The sequence below is a fragment of the Camelus bactrianus genome, chromosome 13 (assembly GCF_048773025.1).
Source record: "Camelus bactrianus isolate YW-2024 breed Bactrian camel chromosome 13, ASM4877302v1, whole genome shotgun sequence".
Classification (NCBI taxonomy): Eukaryota; Metazoa; Chordata; class Mammalia; order Artiodactyla; family Camelidae; genus Camelus; species Camelus bactrianus.
The window spans coordinates 67,904,697-67,923,528 of record NC_133551.1 but is presented as its reverse complement, the minus strand read 5'-3'; the positions used below and the strand labels follow the sequence as shown (position 1 = coordinate 67,923,528).

Below are 18,832 nucleotides of genomic sequence, written 5' to 3'. Positions count from 1 at the left end.
CACCTACCCGTCCCTCCAGATGCCCGCCCAGCCCTCCCTCCTTCCATCTGTTCCTCCCTCTCTTCATCCATCCTTCCTCCAGTGGTGTGCTCCAGCTGACTCGTCCTCGCTCACAAGGACCCAAGAACCAGTGGTGCACATCTCTTTCCAACTTCACCCTCAGTGATTGGTGAAATTGGCTGGTGTTGGGGGCGTATTCGCACCATGGAAATACTCCACAGCAGGACCCTTTTCCCTGGAGAACCGCTTGTTCAATATGTACTGACATAGCCCTGCTTCAGTCCAGCCACTAATCCATCCGTGATTTTGTTCATTCATCTCACTGTCTGTTCATCCCTCTGCCCATTTGCCCAGCTATACAGTCATCCAAGTAAATTTATCCATTTGCTCACCCATCCACCCCTCCATCCATGAACCTGTCCGTCTACCCATCTGTCTGTCTGTTGTCTGTCCATCTGTCCGACCACCCGTCTCTCCACTCACCCGTTTGTGCATTTGCCCACTTGTGCATTTATTACCTTGCCCACTCATTCCACCCATCCATCCACCTGCCATCCATCCATCTCACAAACTTGCCAAGAACCTCCTATGTCACGAGCCCCATGCTGAGCCCTCGGGATGGGGAGATGATTGAGACACAGTTCTTGTCCTCCAAGCACTGTCCCCCTTCCCTGGGAGGGGGCCTGGGCTGTCCCCGCCCCCACCGCCTCCCCCGCAGCTACAGCGACCCAGCCCCCAGCTGCCTGGCATGTTGAGGTTGGACGCTACTGATTCCAGGCAGCAGCCCAGCCATCCCCAGGTCCCAAGGCTCCCCTGCCCCATCTGCCACCTCACCTGAGTCTCCTTTTTCCTCTGTTGTCCGTGTTTTGTCTCCTGCCTGCCCCGCCTGCTCCTCTCACCTGCTCTCCTTCTGCCTGGCTGCTTGGGGGCTCCAGCTTTCTCCAGACCTGACTAGGCTAAAGGAGAGATACGCCAGGACTAAGAGAGACATCTTGGCTTTAAGAGTTGGGGGGAGAGACATGCAGGAGCTGAAGCACAAGTACGATTGTAAGGTATTGTCTGTCTGTCCCTCCCAAGTCTGGGGGCTCCGGGGGGCCTTTCCTGCTGCTTCTGGGGCCGCAGAGGGTGGGGCTGAGTCCCAGGGCTGCCCCGAGACCTGGAACCTGGCCACGTCTTGTATCTGTTGCACAGACTGATGTTGCAAGCCGGCTTGCTCCTGTCCACATCCTCACCTCTCTTCCCTGCCCCCCTTAAGTGACACATTAACCATCCATAAGAATTTCTGGGTGGGCTTTCAAACTTCAGGGCCCTCAGAATCACCTGATGCTTTGAAAAATGCAGATTCCTGAGCTCTACCCCCAGAGAGGCTGATTCTGCTGGTCTGGGCCAAGGCCCAGGAATCTGTAAATTTGCTAACTCTGGCGGGTGGGTTTGGGTTACCCTTGGAAAAAATGTGGGTGTTCGTAACATTGGACTTCCTCCCGCTCTGAGCTGTTCAGAGAGACCAGGGTAAGGTGCCAGTAGGAGAAACCACCGTGCCTTTTCCTCAGTGGGACTCAGATTTGTGCATCACAACGACAGACAGCATGAGCTTCTGTTAACCGGCACCAACATGTGGGCTTTGGAGGCCTGCAGGCCTGGATTTGAATCCCAGTCCCACCACTTCCTCGCTGTGTGATCCTGGGCAGGCGTCTTGACCTCTCTGAGCTTCGGTTTCCTTGCCTGTGAAATGGGGGCATGAACAGTACCAGCCCCAATCCCGGGGTGGCTGTGAGCTCAGCCCTGTAAGGTGCTTAGTGCTGCGCTCAGCACAGTCTAAGAGCTCAGTGGACAGTGGGCCTGACTGTTTTCTCCCCAGGGCCCCCGCAGGCAGCTGTCTGCGGCTGTCATTTAGCCTTAGGGAGGCCGGCAAGTGAAGTAGCTGGCTGATGGTCACACCAGGGGTCAGCGGCAGAGCTGGGGCTCAAGCCGAGCCTGTGCACCCTCCGTCCTGTGGCCCCGCCCATTTCATCAGCACCGGAGGCCTCTCTGGAGGAGGCGGAGGCCCTTATACACACATCCTCTGAGAGGCCTGTGACTGGGGGTTGGGGAAGCTGAGGCCCAGAGAGGAGCAGGGAACACGTGGAGGGTTTGCCCTGCCTCTGGCCTGGGAGTCGGCCCCCGCTCTGTGCCATGAAGATGGTGGAGATGGCAGGTTGACTCAGGGACCCCTTCCAGGGTGTTCATCTGTTGCTCTTTTTCACCCAGGAAAATGCCAGGACAAGAACTTCTGATGGTTCCCCCAAAGGCCACTTTAGGGGTTCCTAGAACAGCACCCCCAACACCTTTCTACCAGGACAGGAACTGGGCTTCAGGACAGAGGTGTCCAGTCTCGGGGCTGTGGCCCTCCCAGAGCATCTCTGGCAGTTTCTCTGGTCCCTCTCATTTGATTCACAGGTGGTTATGACACCCCACCCTCCCCACTCGGAAAGTCCAAGTCCAAGAATCATGGCTCTAGAATTGTACCATTTAGATGCAGGGAAGGGCCGGAGACTTCCCTTTCCCGCCCCCGCTGGCTGTTGGCTGTTTCCAGAAAGTCGACTTTGTTCCTGAAAAGCTACCACCCTGTCCCCCAGCGTCAGCGCCCACTGGGTGTTCAGCCAACCTCCCTTGCCCAGACCTTGAGAACTGCTGGGGCCCTTACACGGGGGACCCAGGGGTGTTTGGAGGAAGGTGATAGGGAGTGCAGAGACCAGGGACCCCTAGAGGCACGCTCCCCACCTTCAGCAGAGAGCTTCCAGAGGAGAGGGTTTTCCTACAACTGTGCTGTCCATTATGATAGCCATGTGGCTCTTCAAATTTAAATTAGTTGAAATTAAATATAACCAGAACTTTGGGTCATCGGTCGCCCCAGCTGGCTTTTGAGTGCTTAGTGGTTACGCGTGGCTGGCGGCACGTACTGGACAGTGCAGATAGGGAGTGTTTCCATCCTCCTGGAAACTTCTAGCACTGGCTGTGTGTCAGGGAGGCTGCCAGGGCCGGGCTGGGGGCTGAAGGGACAAAGCAGAGAGTTAGGGGACAGCAGCTCTGTTTGCAGGCCCAGGGTGCCCGCTGCCCCTCCCTGGACCAGGCTCCGCCTGTGCCCTGAGTTCTGCTTCGCCTGCTGTGCTGGGGCCCCAGGTCCTCCCCGCCCAGGGGAAGCTGCCCCCTGCTCTGTGGCGGCTTCTGCCTCCCCACGCCTTCCTGGGCAGTGGCTCAGTGAGAAATCTAGCTATTTGAGGGGCAAGGGTTCTGCAGATTGGTTGGGGTGCTCACCTCCTCTTAACCCTTGACGTTAAGCTCGGGCATTTGTCCAGCGCATTTTATTGTCCAGCATTCCATAATGCTTTCCCAGCCCCTGTCTGTTCCGTCCTTGCAGACCTGGCGGGGCTCAGTGAGGAAACCAAGGCTCAGGGAGGTTGTCTTGCCCAGAGTCGTGCTGCTGGGGAGTGGTGGTGGTGGGGCTGGGATTTGAACCCAGGCCTCGGACTCTAGGCCTCAAGCCCTTTCCCTGGTGTTGCAGCGTGTCCTTAATTTGACACCCACCCAGTAGTTTGTCCCAAAGGGAAAAAATCAGGAACTCCCCTTGCCGGGAAAGAGGGTCCCCCAGGGAGATCCCCCCGGGGTTTGAGGCCCTTCTCACCCCTTCCCAGGAGGTCTTGGGGTGGTGCTGCCCTGCTGTCTTTCTTGGCCTCTGCTGCCACCTCCCTTGGAGAGAGTGGGCTCCGGGATCCCCATGTCTGCAGCTCTGGCCAGGAGGCCTACATGGGGCTGGTGGCCCTTGATGGCAGGTATCCCAGGGCCTCCCTCTGCTTCTCTGATGAACTCCTCTGCCTTTGCTCAGATGACCCAGCTCATGAAGGCTGCCAAGAGCGGGACCAAGGACGGGCTGGAGAAGACGAGGATTGCTGTCATGCGCAAAGTGTCCTTTCTGCACAGGAAGGATGTCCTTGGTGAGTCGCTGAGGGCTGGGCTGGGGGCAGGGTCAGTGCTGGTGTCTCTTCTGGGACACATGGGCCTCTCCCTTCCGTGGTCTTTGTCATGGCCGACTTAGTCTTCTGCCTTCCACACTGTCTGGCTCACCTGGCTTCATCTTTGAATGTGCTGGTTCATTCCTTTGTTTATCCATTCACCCATCTCTCCACCAGCCAACATTTATTGAATACCTACTAAGTGCTGTGCCCCATGCTGGGTGCAGGGACACCAAGATGAAGTAGGCAGCATTTCCTCCAGGAGCGCCTGGTATGGTGGGGGGAGCAGGCATGGAAAGAGGAAATGACAATGCAGATGGACAAGCCGCACAGTGGGGTGCCGTGGCAGGAGCCTGGGGGAAGTGAGTCTGGGGTGTGGGAATGAAAGATCAGGGAGGTGCTGAGAGCAGAAGAAGGAGACCCAGGTTCCTCAGGCAGCAGGAACGTGGCAGGGAATGGATGCTCTGGGAGGAGGAGCCAGCATGTGCAACGGCCCGGAGGTGGGAAGGTATGAGATGTTCAAGAAATGATTTTCCTGATAGTCAACATTTATAGAGGATCTGTTGTGTGCCAGCTACTCTCCTAAGAGCTTTATAGTTTCTCATTTAATCCTTATAAACATCAAACAGGTGCAGAGGACTGTCTTGTTCCCATTTGGAGATGAGGGAACAGGCACAGAGTGGTTCAATGACTTGCCTGGGGACACACAGGCAGGAGGGGCTGGAAGAGATTTCTTCCGGGTGGAGTGAGGGCAGGAGTGAGAGATGAGGGCCAAGTTAGCACAGGCATTCAAGCCATGGGGATCTTTGAGACCCTGCACCCTCTTGAAAAGCTATGTATTTTACCCTCTCTGTGCCTCAGTTTCCTCATCTGTGCAGTGGGGCTAATCTAATATCTGTCCCATGGGCCCTTGGTGAAAATGACTGCGGTAGCGCATGGAAAGAGCCCTGCACAGCTCCTGACCCCTGTGTGGCAGCCACTAAGAGGAGGTGTTTGGTGCTGGGACGGCGTCTCGCCAACCTAGTTCCACTCCTGGTCCCATGACCTCCTGGCTGTATAACCTCGCCTGGTTCTTCCCCTCTTGGAGTAGCAGGTTCCTCTGTGAAATGGGTTTAAACCCACCACAGTGTGTGCTTGATTCAGTGCTAAACCTTTAGGGGAACCCTGGCCCCCGATGCAGGGGGGAATGGGCCGAGGAGCCATTCCAAACTTGGAGTGGCCTGGAGAAAGGACAGCGTGGTCAGGCTGGCTGGGAACTGTTCCTGGTCACTCTCCCCACCCCCAGGCTGGCCAGGCGGCCAGCAGGCTCTCCGCAGGCCCTCCCCACCCTGCCTGCTAGTCCAGAGCCTTTCCTAAAGTGACCCTCCCACCAGAGGCGTTATTAATAGCCGTGGCAGGGCTCGAATCACCAGCCAAGAATGTTACCCAGTGGCTCATGGGGGAAGAGGAAGCCGCGGGGCCGGCGGCTGGGGTGGGTGCGGAGTGATGCCCGGGGTACCATGTGGGCCAGGCAGGAGGGCCTCCACCACCCCCACCCCCACGCTGTCATCCGCTGTCCCTCCTCCTCCTCCTCTTCTGTCTCCTGCTCAGGTAAGGGCCCGTCTGCGTGTCCCTACTCCCTCGGCCCCCTGGAGTCGCTGCCACTTCTTCTTTCTTGCCAGCTTCCCCACAGCACCCACTTCCTGCTGCCCACGGCTGCGGTGGCTGCCCCCGGGTTTCAGAGCTGTGAGCAGCAGAGTCCCGTCTCCTTGTGCCCATGCCTCGCTCGTGGGGCTGGATTCCTGCCCGGCCAGGTCGCTGCACTCTGCCGGGCCTCCCCTCTTTCTCTCCGCCCGAGCCTCTGTCTGTCTCGATCTGTCCTCAGATCTGCCTCTGTCATGTCCACGTTCTCCTATTGGGCACCAGCTGAACTTTTTCCCTGTTGGGTCTCTTTGCATTTTTTTTTTTGAAAGATGAAAACACAGCCTGTTCTTCTCAGGGCTTACTTTCTTCCCCCTTTTCGGCATCCAGAAGAAAACTATTTTTAGTTTTAGCCTAGTGATGGGGACATGGGCGGCCTGGCCTTTGCCAGGCCAGAAATGGGCGGATCTGAGCAGAGACAGAGACCTCCAGCAGAGAGGATTCTGAGAGCCGAGCCCTTGCCACACACTGCTTAGAGCTGCGTCCTTCCCTCCCTTTCGTTTCTGGGTGGACCCTTCCAGCACAGTGGGGCAGTGAAGGCTGCGAGTGGGCTCTAACCCTCTGCGGCCCCAGGAGCTGCTCATCCCAGGACCTTGGTCTAGGGGGGTTCCCAGCTCCTGGGGTCTCAGCAGCGTGTGTCATCCCTGTCTTGCGTGTGTCACCGGCCCATCATCTGACTTTCCAGGTGATTCGGAGGAGGAAGACATGGGGCTCCTGGAGGTCAGCGTTACAGACATCAAGCCCCCAGCCCCGGAGCTGGGCCCCATGCCAGACGGCCTGAGCCCTCAGCAGGTCTGTGGGAGGAGCAGGGTGTCTTCAGGGGGAGGGGTGTTGGGGCTCCCAGCCTACCTACCGCCTGGGGCCCTGCAGGTCTGGGTCTTGCAGGGGAGGTGAGGATGATCTGGGGTTCTTGGCAGAGCCCCAGCTGGGCAGGGGGCCTCCTGAGTTCTCTTTTCAACCAACTGCACAGACTTTGCAGATTGGGCCCGGCAGGTTCCATGCTGTTGTCCTGGGGGGTGGGGGTGGCCCCCTGCATTTGGAGCTCTTGCTTCCCAGCCTCGCAGCCAGAGCAACTCCTATGTAACTGTTTCAAACAAAACGATTTGAAGAAAGGGACGGCAATAAAAAAGGTTTGTGAAGCTTTGAACTAATCCAACTCAGGGAGTCTCTGGAGGTGCCCGGCCCCACCCTCCATCCACCTGTCATCAGTTCAGGCCTCAGAGTTGCCGTGGGCTTCCCAGGAGTCGGGGCTTCCTTCTCCTGGAGTGTCACAACGAGATCTAGGCAGCTGTGCTCTGGGACCTTGGCACAGTCATGGTTAAGTCCCTCCCCACTGGGGTCTTCCCAGCCATGAGACAGGGTGAGAGACCTCCGCCCCTCTCTGGTCATGAGGACTCTGAGCAAGACGTCTCCCGGGCAGGGATTGGCCGGCTTGGAGTTGGCAGGAAATCCTGATGTTGGACCCCTTTTGAAAGTCGGAGATACGGCTGCACCGCTCGTCCTGGGAGTCCATCCGCCTCCTTCCTTCCTTCTTTCGCCTGCCTGGCCCCTGGCGGCACTGAGACGGTGACCCCCCCCCGCCCCCTCCCCTGCAGTGAGTCACCGTCAGAGCTGTTGGAGCTTGGAGCCCAGCGGTGCCCCAGGCTGCCAGTTCGTCATCCAGGGTTCCCCTTCCTGGCCTCGGCAGGGTCTGTCTCCTCGGGAGCCTTTTGCGTTTCTTGGATCAGCAGTGTTCGTTACTCTAGGCCAGGGGCTCTCAACCGAGGCAGTTTTGCCCCCCAAGGGACATTTGGCAATGTCTGGTGATGCTTTGGTTGTCCCAGCTTGGGGTGCTGCTGGAATTTAGTGGGTAGGGGCCAGGGATGCTGATAAATGTCCTGTAGTGCACAGCACGGCCCCAAATGTCAACCTGCTGAGCTTGAGAGCTCTGCTCTGGGAACACCTGGGAGCCTGGGGATCATTGACAATGCATCCAACTGTGGGACAGCTTGAAGGACGGTGACCTGGCTCGTCACACAGCCGTGGGGCAGTGGTCATGCAGCACAGTGGGAAGAGATGCCAAGGGTGTACCAGAGGCAGGAGGGAGGCGGCAGAGGGGAGCAGGGGAGATGGTGGTGGTGGAGCCTGGATCGAGGCTCTCAGGATGGCTTTGGGGGCACAGTGGGGGTCAGTCACCCTCCAGCTCTGGGCCGTGGTGGACAGGCTCCCCCCTTGGCCACCTCTCACACATGATGCCTTTCATGAGCTCTTTCCCAGCTTTGCTGTACGAGAGAATCACTTGGGAAGCTTAAAAACCCCCACTACCCAGGTGGAACCCTGCAGCATTCACTCAGAATGTCTCGGGTGGGAGCCACGTGATTCCAGTGTGCAACAAAGGACCCCCCCAGCCATGCTGCTGGATCCGGGTGAAGGCTTCTTGATAGGGTGCTGGTCGGGCTGCACCTGAAGGATGCACTAATTTGAGGAGAGGTGGGGATGGCGGGAGGGGAAGAGGGAGGGGCCCACTTGGTGGGGTGGAAGGGCTCCCTGAGGGCTATTCTATCAAAGAAAGAATTTTCTACTTGAGTTGTCCAAGGATGGAGGAGGTTAACTGTTCCTGTGGAGGAGAGTGGTGACTCCCCATTCCTGGGTGTATGTGGGACCTGAGTCCCAGCATCTGCTGCCCCCATCCTGCAGTCTAGGGAGCACGGGTGTTTGTCTGGGGTGGGCAGGGGTTCTGGAAGGAAATGGTGGCCTGCCGGCCTCCAGTGGTCTCAGGAGCAGCTTTGGGAGGGGCACTCCCCTCTGTCCCACGGCCATCAGCTCCACTGGCATCGTGGCTGCTCTTCCTGTACCCGGGGCTCCTCATGCAGCAAGTGCTCACTCTTGCTGCGGTTGGCACAGGTGCTGACTGTGCTTTCTGTCCGAGCAGGTGGTCCGGAGACACATCCTGGGCTCCATTGTGCAGAGCGAAGGCAGCTACGTGGAGTCTCTGAAGCGGGTACTCCAGGTGCGACTCTGGGGGCTCTGGGGAGAGGGCAGGGGAGACCCCAGAGGGGCATTTTTACAAGGAGTGTTTGGCACTGTGGGCAGTTTTAAGGGGAAGGGACCAAAGGCCCAGGCTTTTATGGGGACAGCAGGACATGGGGGACACCATGAATTCCTGATGCCTGGTGTTCATGGGAAGCCTGCATATTCTGAAATGATGTCAAGAGTCAATGAAATGGGCTCCATCCTATAGACTTGAGGGCACGTAGTCCCTCTTGTGCCCTCCTCGCCACTCTGGGAGCCACTGGGGCAGGGGCTGTGGCTCCCCGTTATCTTGGAGCTCCCTGGGGTGGGGAGTAGGCTGCACCCTCTCTCTCGCCATCAGGTTGCCTAGGGTTTGCTAAGGAGATGCTTGTGTGACTAAGGTGTGCCACCCTGGTCTGTAGTTGGCGTTCCTCAGTCTTCTGGGATGTTGTGGCTTTCAGAGTGAGGATACCAGAAGGGAATTGGGGTGGGAGGAAGCGTCCCCTCCTGAGTTTGGACCCACAGTAGGGGAGCCCAGGCCTCAGGCAGGTGGAGATGAAAATATCTCATGTTTCTGACAAAGCTGGTGGGAGTGTGTGGCTCTAGGTCTGGGGGACCGGGGACCTTGCTGTGGCATCACCGTCACTGCTCCATTAGATGGACTGGCTCAGTCGTGGGCAGAGCCAATCCGGGCTGGGCTAGCCCTTGGGTCTCCCCCCAAACCCAGCTTAACTCATAAGTCACAGGGGTAGGTTGTGGATGGGCCAAAGGGCTGGGAGTGCTATGTTCATGGAGATCCTTCCAGAAGGACAGGTGAGGAGTGAGGGGTGAGTGCTCCCCCTGACAGGAACGTCTGCCGAGTTCTTCTTGGCCTCGTGCAGGTTGCCGTGAGGGCAGTGGGTGGGGGGCGGTGGCCTAGCCTGGGGGTGCTCACTCCTGCCCGCCCTGGCAGGATTACCGCAACCCTCTGATGGAGATGGAGCCAAAGGCGCTGAGCGCCCGCAAGTGCCAGGCCGTGTTCTTCCGCGTGAAGGAGATCCTGCACTGCCACTCCATGTTCCAGATTGCCCTGTCCTCCCGCGTGGCCGAGTGGGACTCCACCGAGAAGATCGGGGACCTCTTCGTGGCTTCAGTAGGTGTCCCCAAATTCTCTTTCCCCAGCCCACTAAGGTGAAAACCATGGCCCAGCCTCCTGCCTCCACCTGGTCGTCTTTCCAGGCTAGTCGGGTCAGAGGGTGGCAGGGCCTGAGTCAGCGTGACCTAGGCTGGGGGTGGGCATGACACCTTCCAGTGTGTCCATGGAGATATCTGCCAGCGTGGTGCCAGTTGAGCCCACTTGCTGCCCCGGCTCCTCCCATGTGACAGCTCCTCCAGGAAACTGGCCGCTGTGGGCAGCCACTGGCCAAGTGCTTGCAGTGACCACTGAGTTGCTCACACAGAGCACGGCCTTGGCCCCAGGGGATGCTGCAGGATGTGGGGCCCAGCCCACTGGGTCATGCTCTTGGAGATCTGGCCTGGTCCCAGCCCAGCTCTGCAAATTGGGGCAGCTCCCGGGATCTCTCGGGGCTCAGGTCCCCATCTATGGAAGGAGGGGGTGTGCTGAACTCACGGGTTTTCAAACTGAAGTCTGTGGGCCTTAGAGAGATTCTTGGGGTAAGAAATGGTCAAGTCAGGGGAACCTGCTTTCATCTCTTGTAGGAAACTGGGCTCTGTTCAAAGGCAGAAAGTATTGTTTTGAAAACCCTAGAGCTCAATAGATTCAACACCTTGGTTGCTATGTCCACAGGGCTCGGGGTCAGGAGCGCTGTCCTTGAGGGTGGAGGGCCAGGGGGTGGTGAGGACGTGCCTGTAGCAAAGGGGTGTCACAGCCCCCTTCACCTGTGGGCAGGGCTGCCGTGCTGGGGAACGAGGAGTGGCCCTGCCTCTTTCTCCCTGTGACCTTGGTGTCTTTTCATCTCTCTGAGCCCTGTCCCCTCCCCTCACCAGGTGACCGGTTTCCTGACCCCAAAGCTAGCTGAGACCCTCTGGGTGGAGGAGGATGGTCGTGGCCGGCAGTGAGGGTGGGGGTGCTGGCCGCCCTTCCCTTTGCAGGCATGTGACCCTCCCGGGGCCGGGCCCACCCCTGTTTCAGTTCTCCAAGTCCATGGTGCTAGACGTGTACAGCGACTATGTGAACAACTTCACCAATGCCATGTCCATCATCAAGAAGGCCTGTCTCACCAAGCCCGCCTTCCTCGAGTTCCTCAAGGTGAGCCTGAGGCGGGTCTGAGGCCCCGCTCCGTGGAGCCCTGGCCGTGGTGGGGGAGGAAGGTTTCCCCCGAGGCAGGGGATGCTGTAGCATCATTTCTTTGGCCCGGACACTTCTGTTCTTTCCTTTGGGGCATCCCAGTCCCACGGGAAGAAAATGCACCCCTCACCCCCTGCAAGGGGAGGGTGATAAAGAGTTAAAGTGTCTGTAAGCCGCTTGGGGTCCTGGAGCTCTGACAGGTGGGGTGGGGGGAGGCCTGTTACATCTTGCGAGGGTGAGATGATGGGTAGGTCCGTGGTGGTCTGGCGGGCTGGGCTGGAGTGGGTCTCAGGTGTGGCTCAGGTGGTGGCCCGGCTGATCCCTTTTCCTCGTTTGTAAAAGGGTGAGGAGAATTCCTTAAAGGGGTGCCTTGGAGGTCACCTGAGAGAAGAGTGGTTAAAGGACCAAAGGCCTCGTGTAGCCATGGGGCCAGGTATCTCTCCTCCCTCCCGTTTCCTTGGTGCTGAGCCGGGTGGGTCAGACTAAGACCCCGCTGCAGGGAGCGTGCCACCGAGCGGAGGTTGCAGGGGGCTAGGAGCTGGGGCCTCAGCCGGGGAACCCACAGCTCCCATCCCAGAAGGTCGGGGTGGGGTTTCTCAACAGGGTGCCATCTGACAGGGGTCCAGCGGGATGGCAGGTGGCAACAGGTGGAGACAGAGGAGAGGATATTCCAGGTGCAAGGGTGGTGGGGCAAAGCTCAGAGGCAGGAGGATAAGTGTGGGAAGTCTGGTTGGATGCTGGGAGCACTGGGTGCCTGTGGGGAGTCCCAGGAGAAAGGCCCAGAGCAGCTGAGTTCAGTCTGGGCAGGTCTGGGCCTCCAGGCTCAGGGGCTAGGTTGTCGTATTGCAGGCAGCATGAGCCACTGAAGTTTTGAGGGGAGCCAGATGGAAGCAGCGGCTGGTGGAGAAGTGGCAGCATCCTGTGCTGTAGGGACTGAGGGCGGGGTCCAGGTGACAGGTGTGTGGGCGGAGTGGTGGAAACAGAAGCAAGAGACAGGACAGTGAGACCCCCTGTGCCCACCCCGCATCCTGGCCCTGGCCCATCCGCTTTAGTTTCAGTGGAAGGAGTGGTTGTCTTGGCTACTTTGAGAGGGCTGATCTCTCGAGTAAATTGCTGAATGTTCCAGTCATGTTTTTAGTGCAGAGACCTTAACATGATGCTCTGGACCAAGGGCTGTGCAGGGGACCCCTGACGTGGCAGGGACCCTTGGCCGTGGAACCAGGGACCTCCCTGGGCTCTTCTCTCGGGCCTGAGGCTGAGCAGGGTCCGGGGCGTGGGGAGAGGAGTCCAGGACGGACCGCATCTGTGCCCCGGGCTCTGGGCCCTCACTGCAGAGGGTCAGTGAGTGACTCCACCTGGTCTCCAACAGCGGCGGCAGGTGTGCAGCCCCGACCGCGTCACACTGTACGGACTGATGGTGAAGCCCATCCAGAGGTTCCCGCAGTTCATCCTCCTGCTGCAGGTACCCCCCTGGGATTCTGGCGGCCACCCACCCTTGGGGTCTGGTGGGGGCTGATGTGAACCTCGTGGGGAGAGGGCAAGAGGCTGGGCTTCTTATCCGTCACCCATAAGCCACAGGTCGGCTGTGCACTGTGGGCAGGTCCCTTTCCCCCAGCCCCCTCTTTCACTCCTGGATCCGTCCGTGGGAACGCTGAGTGACCGGAGGTGGCATCAGCCCAGGCTGTGGGAAGGGAATGGAGGCATGGGGATCCCAGCACCTGTGGGGCTCCTGGCAGGAAGGAGGTGCCCGGTGAACGTGCTGACCTTGGCAGTAAGGACTGCTGAGGGAGTGTCAGCCCCACACAGGGCCTGAGAGCTTGAGACAGCTCCCCTGATTGCCGGGGGCCCTCTGTTGGTGGGTGAGCCCCCACTGGGGAGGGTTGAGCAGCCAGGCTGAGGGCCCCAGCAGCGTTCCTTCTCTGTCAGAGCCGCCCGCTGCAGGAGTGGATCTCATCCCAGCAGACTGTTGATCAGGGATTGGTCCACTCAGTTGTTTGATTTCTTCACTCACTAGCTGTTTCTTGAGGCCTTGTCTACATCAGGAACCATCTGTCCTGGCTGCAAGCTGGGCCCCTTTTCAGACCTGGTCTCCGTAGAGGGTGTGGAGGCCGAGGCTGTGACCCTAGCCGGGGAAGGGTCTGCTGGGCTGGGGGTCTCAGCCTTGGCTCCCTCTGGGCCCTTGCAGGACATGCTGAAGAACACCCCCAGGGGCCACCCGGACAGGCTCTCGCTGCAGCTGGCCCTCACAGAGCTGGAGACGCTCGCCGAGAAGCTCAACGAGCAGAAGCGGCTGGCTGACCAGGTGGCTGAGATCCAGCAGCTGACCAAGAGCGTCAGCGACCGCAGCAGCCTCAACAAGGTGTGTGCCTCCCACCTGTGCACCATACCAGCCCTGTGGCCTGTCGCCTGCCGCCTGCCGCTCGGCCTCCTGCCCCTCGGCACCCACCAGGTGGCAGTGTTCTCTGCAGGAAGTGATTCCTTGCTTCTTCCTGAGCCCGCACCCTCACCTTGGGGATTAGTCTTGACTAGACCCCTACATTTGTTACTAGTCATGTGATTTTAGGATAAAAGCTGATTTTGTTCATCAGTGTAATCGCCAGTAAAGACGCCAGAAATGATAGCCTGGTATTGGGCTTAAATGAGCAGGCTGTGGAGTCAGAGTCTAAGTATGAATCCAGATTGCTGTGTGGCCTCAGGGGAATCACCCAACCTCTCTGAACCTTACCTGCTTCTTCTGAAATGAGAAGAGTTAGATGGGCCTGACCTTCAGGGCTTTTGGGAGGCAAAGGAGAGAGTCGACAAAGCGGTAGCGCCCTTAACACAAGGTGGCTGTTATTATTGGTGTTATTTTAATTTTAATTTTTTGGGGGGGGGCAGGGGAGGTAATTAGATTCATTTATTTATTTTTAGAGGAGGTACTGGGGATTGAACCCAGGACCCTGTGTATGCTAAGCATGTGCTCTACCACTTGAACTATATCCTCCCCAATTAGTAGTATTTTTAAAGAAGAAAAACAAAAACTCTATGCCATGTTTTGGGGTTGCAACCTAGGAATATTCTCGCAACAAAGAATCTTGAAAAAGGCTCAAATGAATCTATAGAGAACCCCATTTTTGAAACACAAAGCTAGTGTAAAAAACATTAGTCACCTCCTAGGGTCACTTGTTGGTAAATTTAGTCCTCTGTTTCCCTAACGGCTTGTGACCTGAGTGGCCCGCAGCTCAGATCTGGGGGGTCCGGTACCCAGGCCCCATCTTCTTTCATTCACCAGAGGTTAGAGGTTGGCCTAGATGGTTCAGGGTGAAGCAGCTCTGCCCCAGGGCACGTGGCGAGAACAAGGGCTGTTCTTTAGGGAAGGGACATCGTGTGGGGTCACAGGGAGGTGTTTAGATCTTCTGGGCAAAAACAGGGAGCCTCCTGGCTCTGTGGGCTCCAAAAGCAGAACTGTGACTATGGCCATTGAGATTTCAGCTACATGGGGTGGAACTTTGTAACGTTCAGGAAAGGTCACTGGGAGGACCCTTGCCCTTTCCACGTGGACCGCACTGTACAGTGCATGATGCTGTCAACGTGCATTGTCATCTTTGATCCCTGGGAAGCAGGGCTGGGACAAGATAATCCAGGGTCCCTGGCATTTCTAAGCTTCAGAGTCCTGCATCTTAAGTCTCTCCCACCTCAGGCCAAATTCAGGCTGTATTTAGGCCCACACTGAATTTTTTTAGAAAACGGAATTAGTTGCCAACTCTTAATGACGGAGAGATGTCCCATAAAATTTAGACTTGTGCATCTTTTTGAAGGGTTGGGAGAGCTGGTCCCCTGGGCCACCTGAGTAGTGGCTGCCCACGCCCCTCAGTCCCCACCCATGTCTTCCAGCTAAAGTTACCTGCTGGCGCTGCAGGCATCTGGGTTTACTTTGCTGGTTCCATGAGGATAGAGCTGGAAGTGAAGATGGGGCAGGGGACAGAGCCGCCTCCCGGGGATGTCCCCATCCAGGATTGCTCAGGGTGGGCCTGAGGGGTGGGGCCATCCCCTCTCCTCGCCTCCCTGCAGGACTCCCTCAGCCAGCCCCACACAAGACCTCTATTCTGGGATGTTTTGCCAGAAAAAGACTTCAGCCCAGCCACGACCTCGGTGCTGGGGTTTGATGGTCTTCGCACTTGAGAATGTCTTTTTCTGTCCCCGCCTTTGTAACCAGGTGGGTTTCTCTTGCTCGGGCTCACACACCTGTGTGGCCGCAGTGGGAAGCGATAACTGAGCAGGAGGAAGCTTTCCTCCTTAGCACTTACCCTGGGAAGGGCTGTCTGTTCCCTTCCTCTCTGTCCCCGCAGGGGACCCGGGTTGTGAGGAGCAGCGGTCACTGGCTGGAGGTTAGGAAGGCCTGTGTGGTGTTGGGTGAGGAATTGACAGCCCCGAGCCTCAGTTTTCCCACCTGTCAAGTGGGTGTATTGGATACGTGTGCGATGTTGTCGTGAAGTGGATGGTGGTAGCCACATGCCGCTACTTCCCCGGCCAGGGCCCCCCTTTGGGCAGTCTCGGCCAGTTCTGAGACCAGTCCAGTGACTTTCCTCTTGCTGCCTGTCACCCGGAGAGAAGTGGAAATGAAACTGGGTGTGCCCAAAGCGGAACCATGTCGGCAATTTCAAAATGTGCCTGCTCAGGACCTGGCTCCAAGGGGCTATTTGTGCAATAGCTGAGCTTTCTTTTGTCTTTCTTTACTTTTTCTTTTTTTTTAAAATCTGCTTAAGTGACGGGAGGAAGGTTGCTGGAAGCCAGGGGACTTTCCTCGCCCAAGTTGTGGGTCCTGGCACTCTTGGCCGTCTTCCGTGAGGCCTGATGTCTTCAGGGTCCCATACGTGTTGTCACCTGCTGGCGGTCAGCTTGGTGGTGGAGGGTGTGGGATGGGGGATCCCAGCCTTAGCAGTTATGGGGGGAATCCTGGGGGACCTCGAGTGTTTTATTGCGTTGGGAGCAGCGGGGCCTTCCCTGACTCCTCTCGTGCCCGGCCAGGAGCCAGAGGGGATGCAGCTGGCTGCCCGGTGCTGGGGACAGTCCGTGTGGCCTGGCTCTGTCCTGCCCTGCCACTTAACTGGCATTGGGTCTCAGTGAGTCACTTGACCTCTGGAATCTCCATCCCCGTGTCCAGGAATGGGCATGGCCCGGGGGCCCTTGAGTGGATTAAATGAGAAGTGGACTATTCAGTGCCGAGCACAGTGCCTGGCACACGTGGGCACATGGTGCCACTCAGGCTTTCGTGCTGCCTGGAGAGACACGGTTCTTCGCAGACCAGCAGGGTGTTCTCTCCTGGAGAGGTTTTAGGACCATCCGCCCTTTTCCTTGTGAGGATGGGGAGGAAGGTGGGCGATGCTAACTGTCATTATCAGAGTCACAGTTTTGGGGAATGAATTTGGCTGAATACTCTCCCCACCTCCACCTCAAAAAAAATCCCTGTTAGTAAAGAGATGTCTTCCCAGTGGGTCTCTGGGTCTGATAGTGGCCCTGATGCTGGCAGGGTTCTTGGTGTCCAGCCCGAGATTGGCAAATGCCTGCTCGGATGCTGGAGGCTTGAAGGTCTTCAGCCTCCTCAGAGGGTTGTCCCATAGACCAGCAGATCTGTCCTAGCCCCGGCATGAGGTCTCCCACGAGGCCAGTGGCCGAGGCTGTTCAACAGATCAGGGAGATGGACAGGATCTACCTCCAGGCCGGGAGCCTCCCTGTGTGAGGCCACATGGACAGCGGCAGAAGTGGGGACAGCGACTGTCTGTGGGGTGTCCACTGTGTGCCACCGCAGGGCCAGCTCCTTGGGCATCACACAGGACGGGCACTCAGAAGGGCTTCCCATTTGGTTTAACGCTCTGCCATCACCGTCTTGAAATCCTTAATAACCTCTGAGTGAGCGCCACGTTTTCCCCGGCTCTGGGCTCTGTGGGTTATGTCGCCAGGCCTGGTCACCTGTTTCCTTGGTGATGTGAGTGGTGGAGGTCTCGCCACCTGACAGCTGAGGCAGCTGAGGTGTGGAGAGGAGATGTGACACCCTGAGGGCTCTGCAGCAGGTGTGCGGGAGCCAGGGTTGGAGCGCGGATCGGATCAGTGCGGGGTTGTGGAGGGGATGGCAGTGGCTGGCTCACCTGGGCGGGGGGGTGGCTGCAGGGCAGGGGGAGCAGTCAGTGCCTCTGTCCCCCGGGATCGGGGGTGTGGCGTGCCTTATCCTCTGCCTCCCGCAGCCTCGGTCCCCTTGGTGTGTGTGGGAGAAGTCTGGCTCTTTGGCATGGTGACATCTGTGTAGCAGTTGTGTGTGATGCTGGTATTGACCCGACTGTCCCCTCCCCCAGCTCCTAACCTCAGGCCAGCGGCAGCTGCTTCTGTGTGAAACGCTGACGGAGACCGTGTATGGTGACCGCGGGCAGCTGATCAAGTCCAAGGAGCGCAGGGTCTTCCTGCTCAACGACATGCTGGTCTGTGCCAACATCAACTTCAAGTAAGCGGGCCTGGCTGTCGCCCCTGCCCGGGGCTTTTCCTGTCGTGTCCCAGTCTGTCACAGAGAGGCCAGGGTCCTATGTGAGCCCAGCTGAGGTCCTGACTTCCTCTTTGATCCTTCTGTGCCAGCTCTGTCCCCGGTCCCCTGAGCTAGGAAGCACCTGCAGAGGTCACTGAGGGCAAACAGCTGTCCGTTGCCCAGGATGGTCTGTTCTGGAACTCTGCCGTCAGAACTGAACAGCCTCCTGAGTTTTGACCACTTTGAAATTCAAGAGATTCTTCCTTGTGTCCAGCCCAAGTCCCTGCTGCTTTAGTTCAGATAGAGGTTCCTCTGGCCAGATCTCAGTGTTTTCTTAGCATGAGACCTTGCCTTCCCCGCTCCCTGCAGGAGCCTGGTTTCCTGGTCCTGGGTCAAGGTGGTAGAAATAAATGCCCAGAGCCAGGCTGCCAGGCTGTGCCCTGTAGTCAAAATTGGAGCCCTGGAGTGGGTTGAGATTCTTTAGACCAGAGTCTACAAACTCATGGCCTGTGGGTTCCATTAGGCCTCTGGAAATCTTAGATTTGGTTCGCACGGGGAGTTCACACAGAGATCCAGACATCTGGCTTCTCTTGAAAATGTGAGGATTCCGCATCCTCGGCCCACATTCCCTGGGGCCACACGGGCCTGCAGCCGGGTCATGAGAACTCTTCACTGGGGCTCCTGCTCTGTGTGCTTCACCGTCCACACCTGGCCTGGGTCACTCGTGTCCCCTGCAGATGAACGCCAGCTGGGACCTTTGCAGTCAGACCCGCATCCACTTGAGTGGAGGAGAATCTCGGTTCTCATTATTTGGCAGCACTTTCAAAAACATTGGCAACAGTAACCCAGTATTGGCAACTGTAACCCAGCTCCACAAGGGAAAACAGTCACCCGTGGTTGAATGTTGACCCCAGCCTGGCTCTCCCACCCCCCGGTCTATTCATTTATCACATATTTATTGAACCTATACTTCGTGTCAGTTTGCCAGGACAGGCCCTGGCCCTGGCAGGGGCCTCAGGCAAGGAAGCCTCAGTCCCAGTTCAGTGTGGTGGTACTGACGGCCGACTCACTCACTCACTCACTCACTCATTCAAGCACTGTAATTTTTAAATCTCATTTACATCCTGGGCTCCGTGCAGGTGCCAGAGATCCGACCAACACGCTCTCTGCCCTCCTGTTGCCTGGAGCCTCGCGTGGTTGAGAGTATGATGGGGATGCTAGTGGCCCACTTTTGGGGGAATCACTTTGGGTGATTTGGGGCGAGTCACGTGACCTGTCTGAGTGTCAGTATCCTTATTCGGATTAACACAAGCTTCCTAGCAGGGTCTTTGTGGGAATCAGAGGGGATGGAAGGCTAGCCCAAGCCAGGGAGAAGGTCCTCTGCGTGGTCCC

At 57.8% G+C, this 18,832-nt stretch overlaps 1 protein-coding gene across 7 annotated transcripts in view; it reads left to right on the top strand.

The window, feature by feature from the left end:
* The window catches only part of ARHGEF10L (Rho guanine nucleotide exchange factor 10 like), a 150,777-nt gene that overhangs the window by 77,876 nt on the left and 54,069 nt on the right, over positions 1-18,832 (top strand). For 6 of the 7 annotated variants that reach the window (XR_012511433.1, XR_012511432.1, XM_010957461.3 and 3 more), the window contains exons 8-15: positions 3,863-3,971; positions 6,355-6,461; positions 8,581-8,658; positions 9,613-9,792; positions 10,792-10,908; positions 12,317-12,409; positions 13,133-13,306; positions 17,277-17,422. Coding sequence is in view for 5 of the 7 variants with exons in the window: in XM_010957461.3 (XP_010955763.1) it covers positions 3,863-3,971; positions 6,355-6,461; positions 8,581-8,658; positions 9,613-9,792; positions 10,792-10,908; positions 12,317-12,409; positions 13,133-13,306; positions 17,277-17,422 (1,004 nt within the window). In the remaining 2 variants the exon portion in view is untranslated. Of the gene's footprint in view, positions 1-3,862; positions 3,972-5,392; positions 5,580-6,354; positions 6,462-8,580; positions 8,659-9,612; positions 9,793-10,791; positions 10,909-12,316; positions 12,410-13,132; positions 13,307-17,276; positions 17,423-18,832 lie in introns of those variants that run through there. The other variant, XM_010957463.3, reaches the window with a different exon arrangement.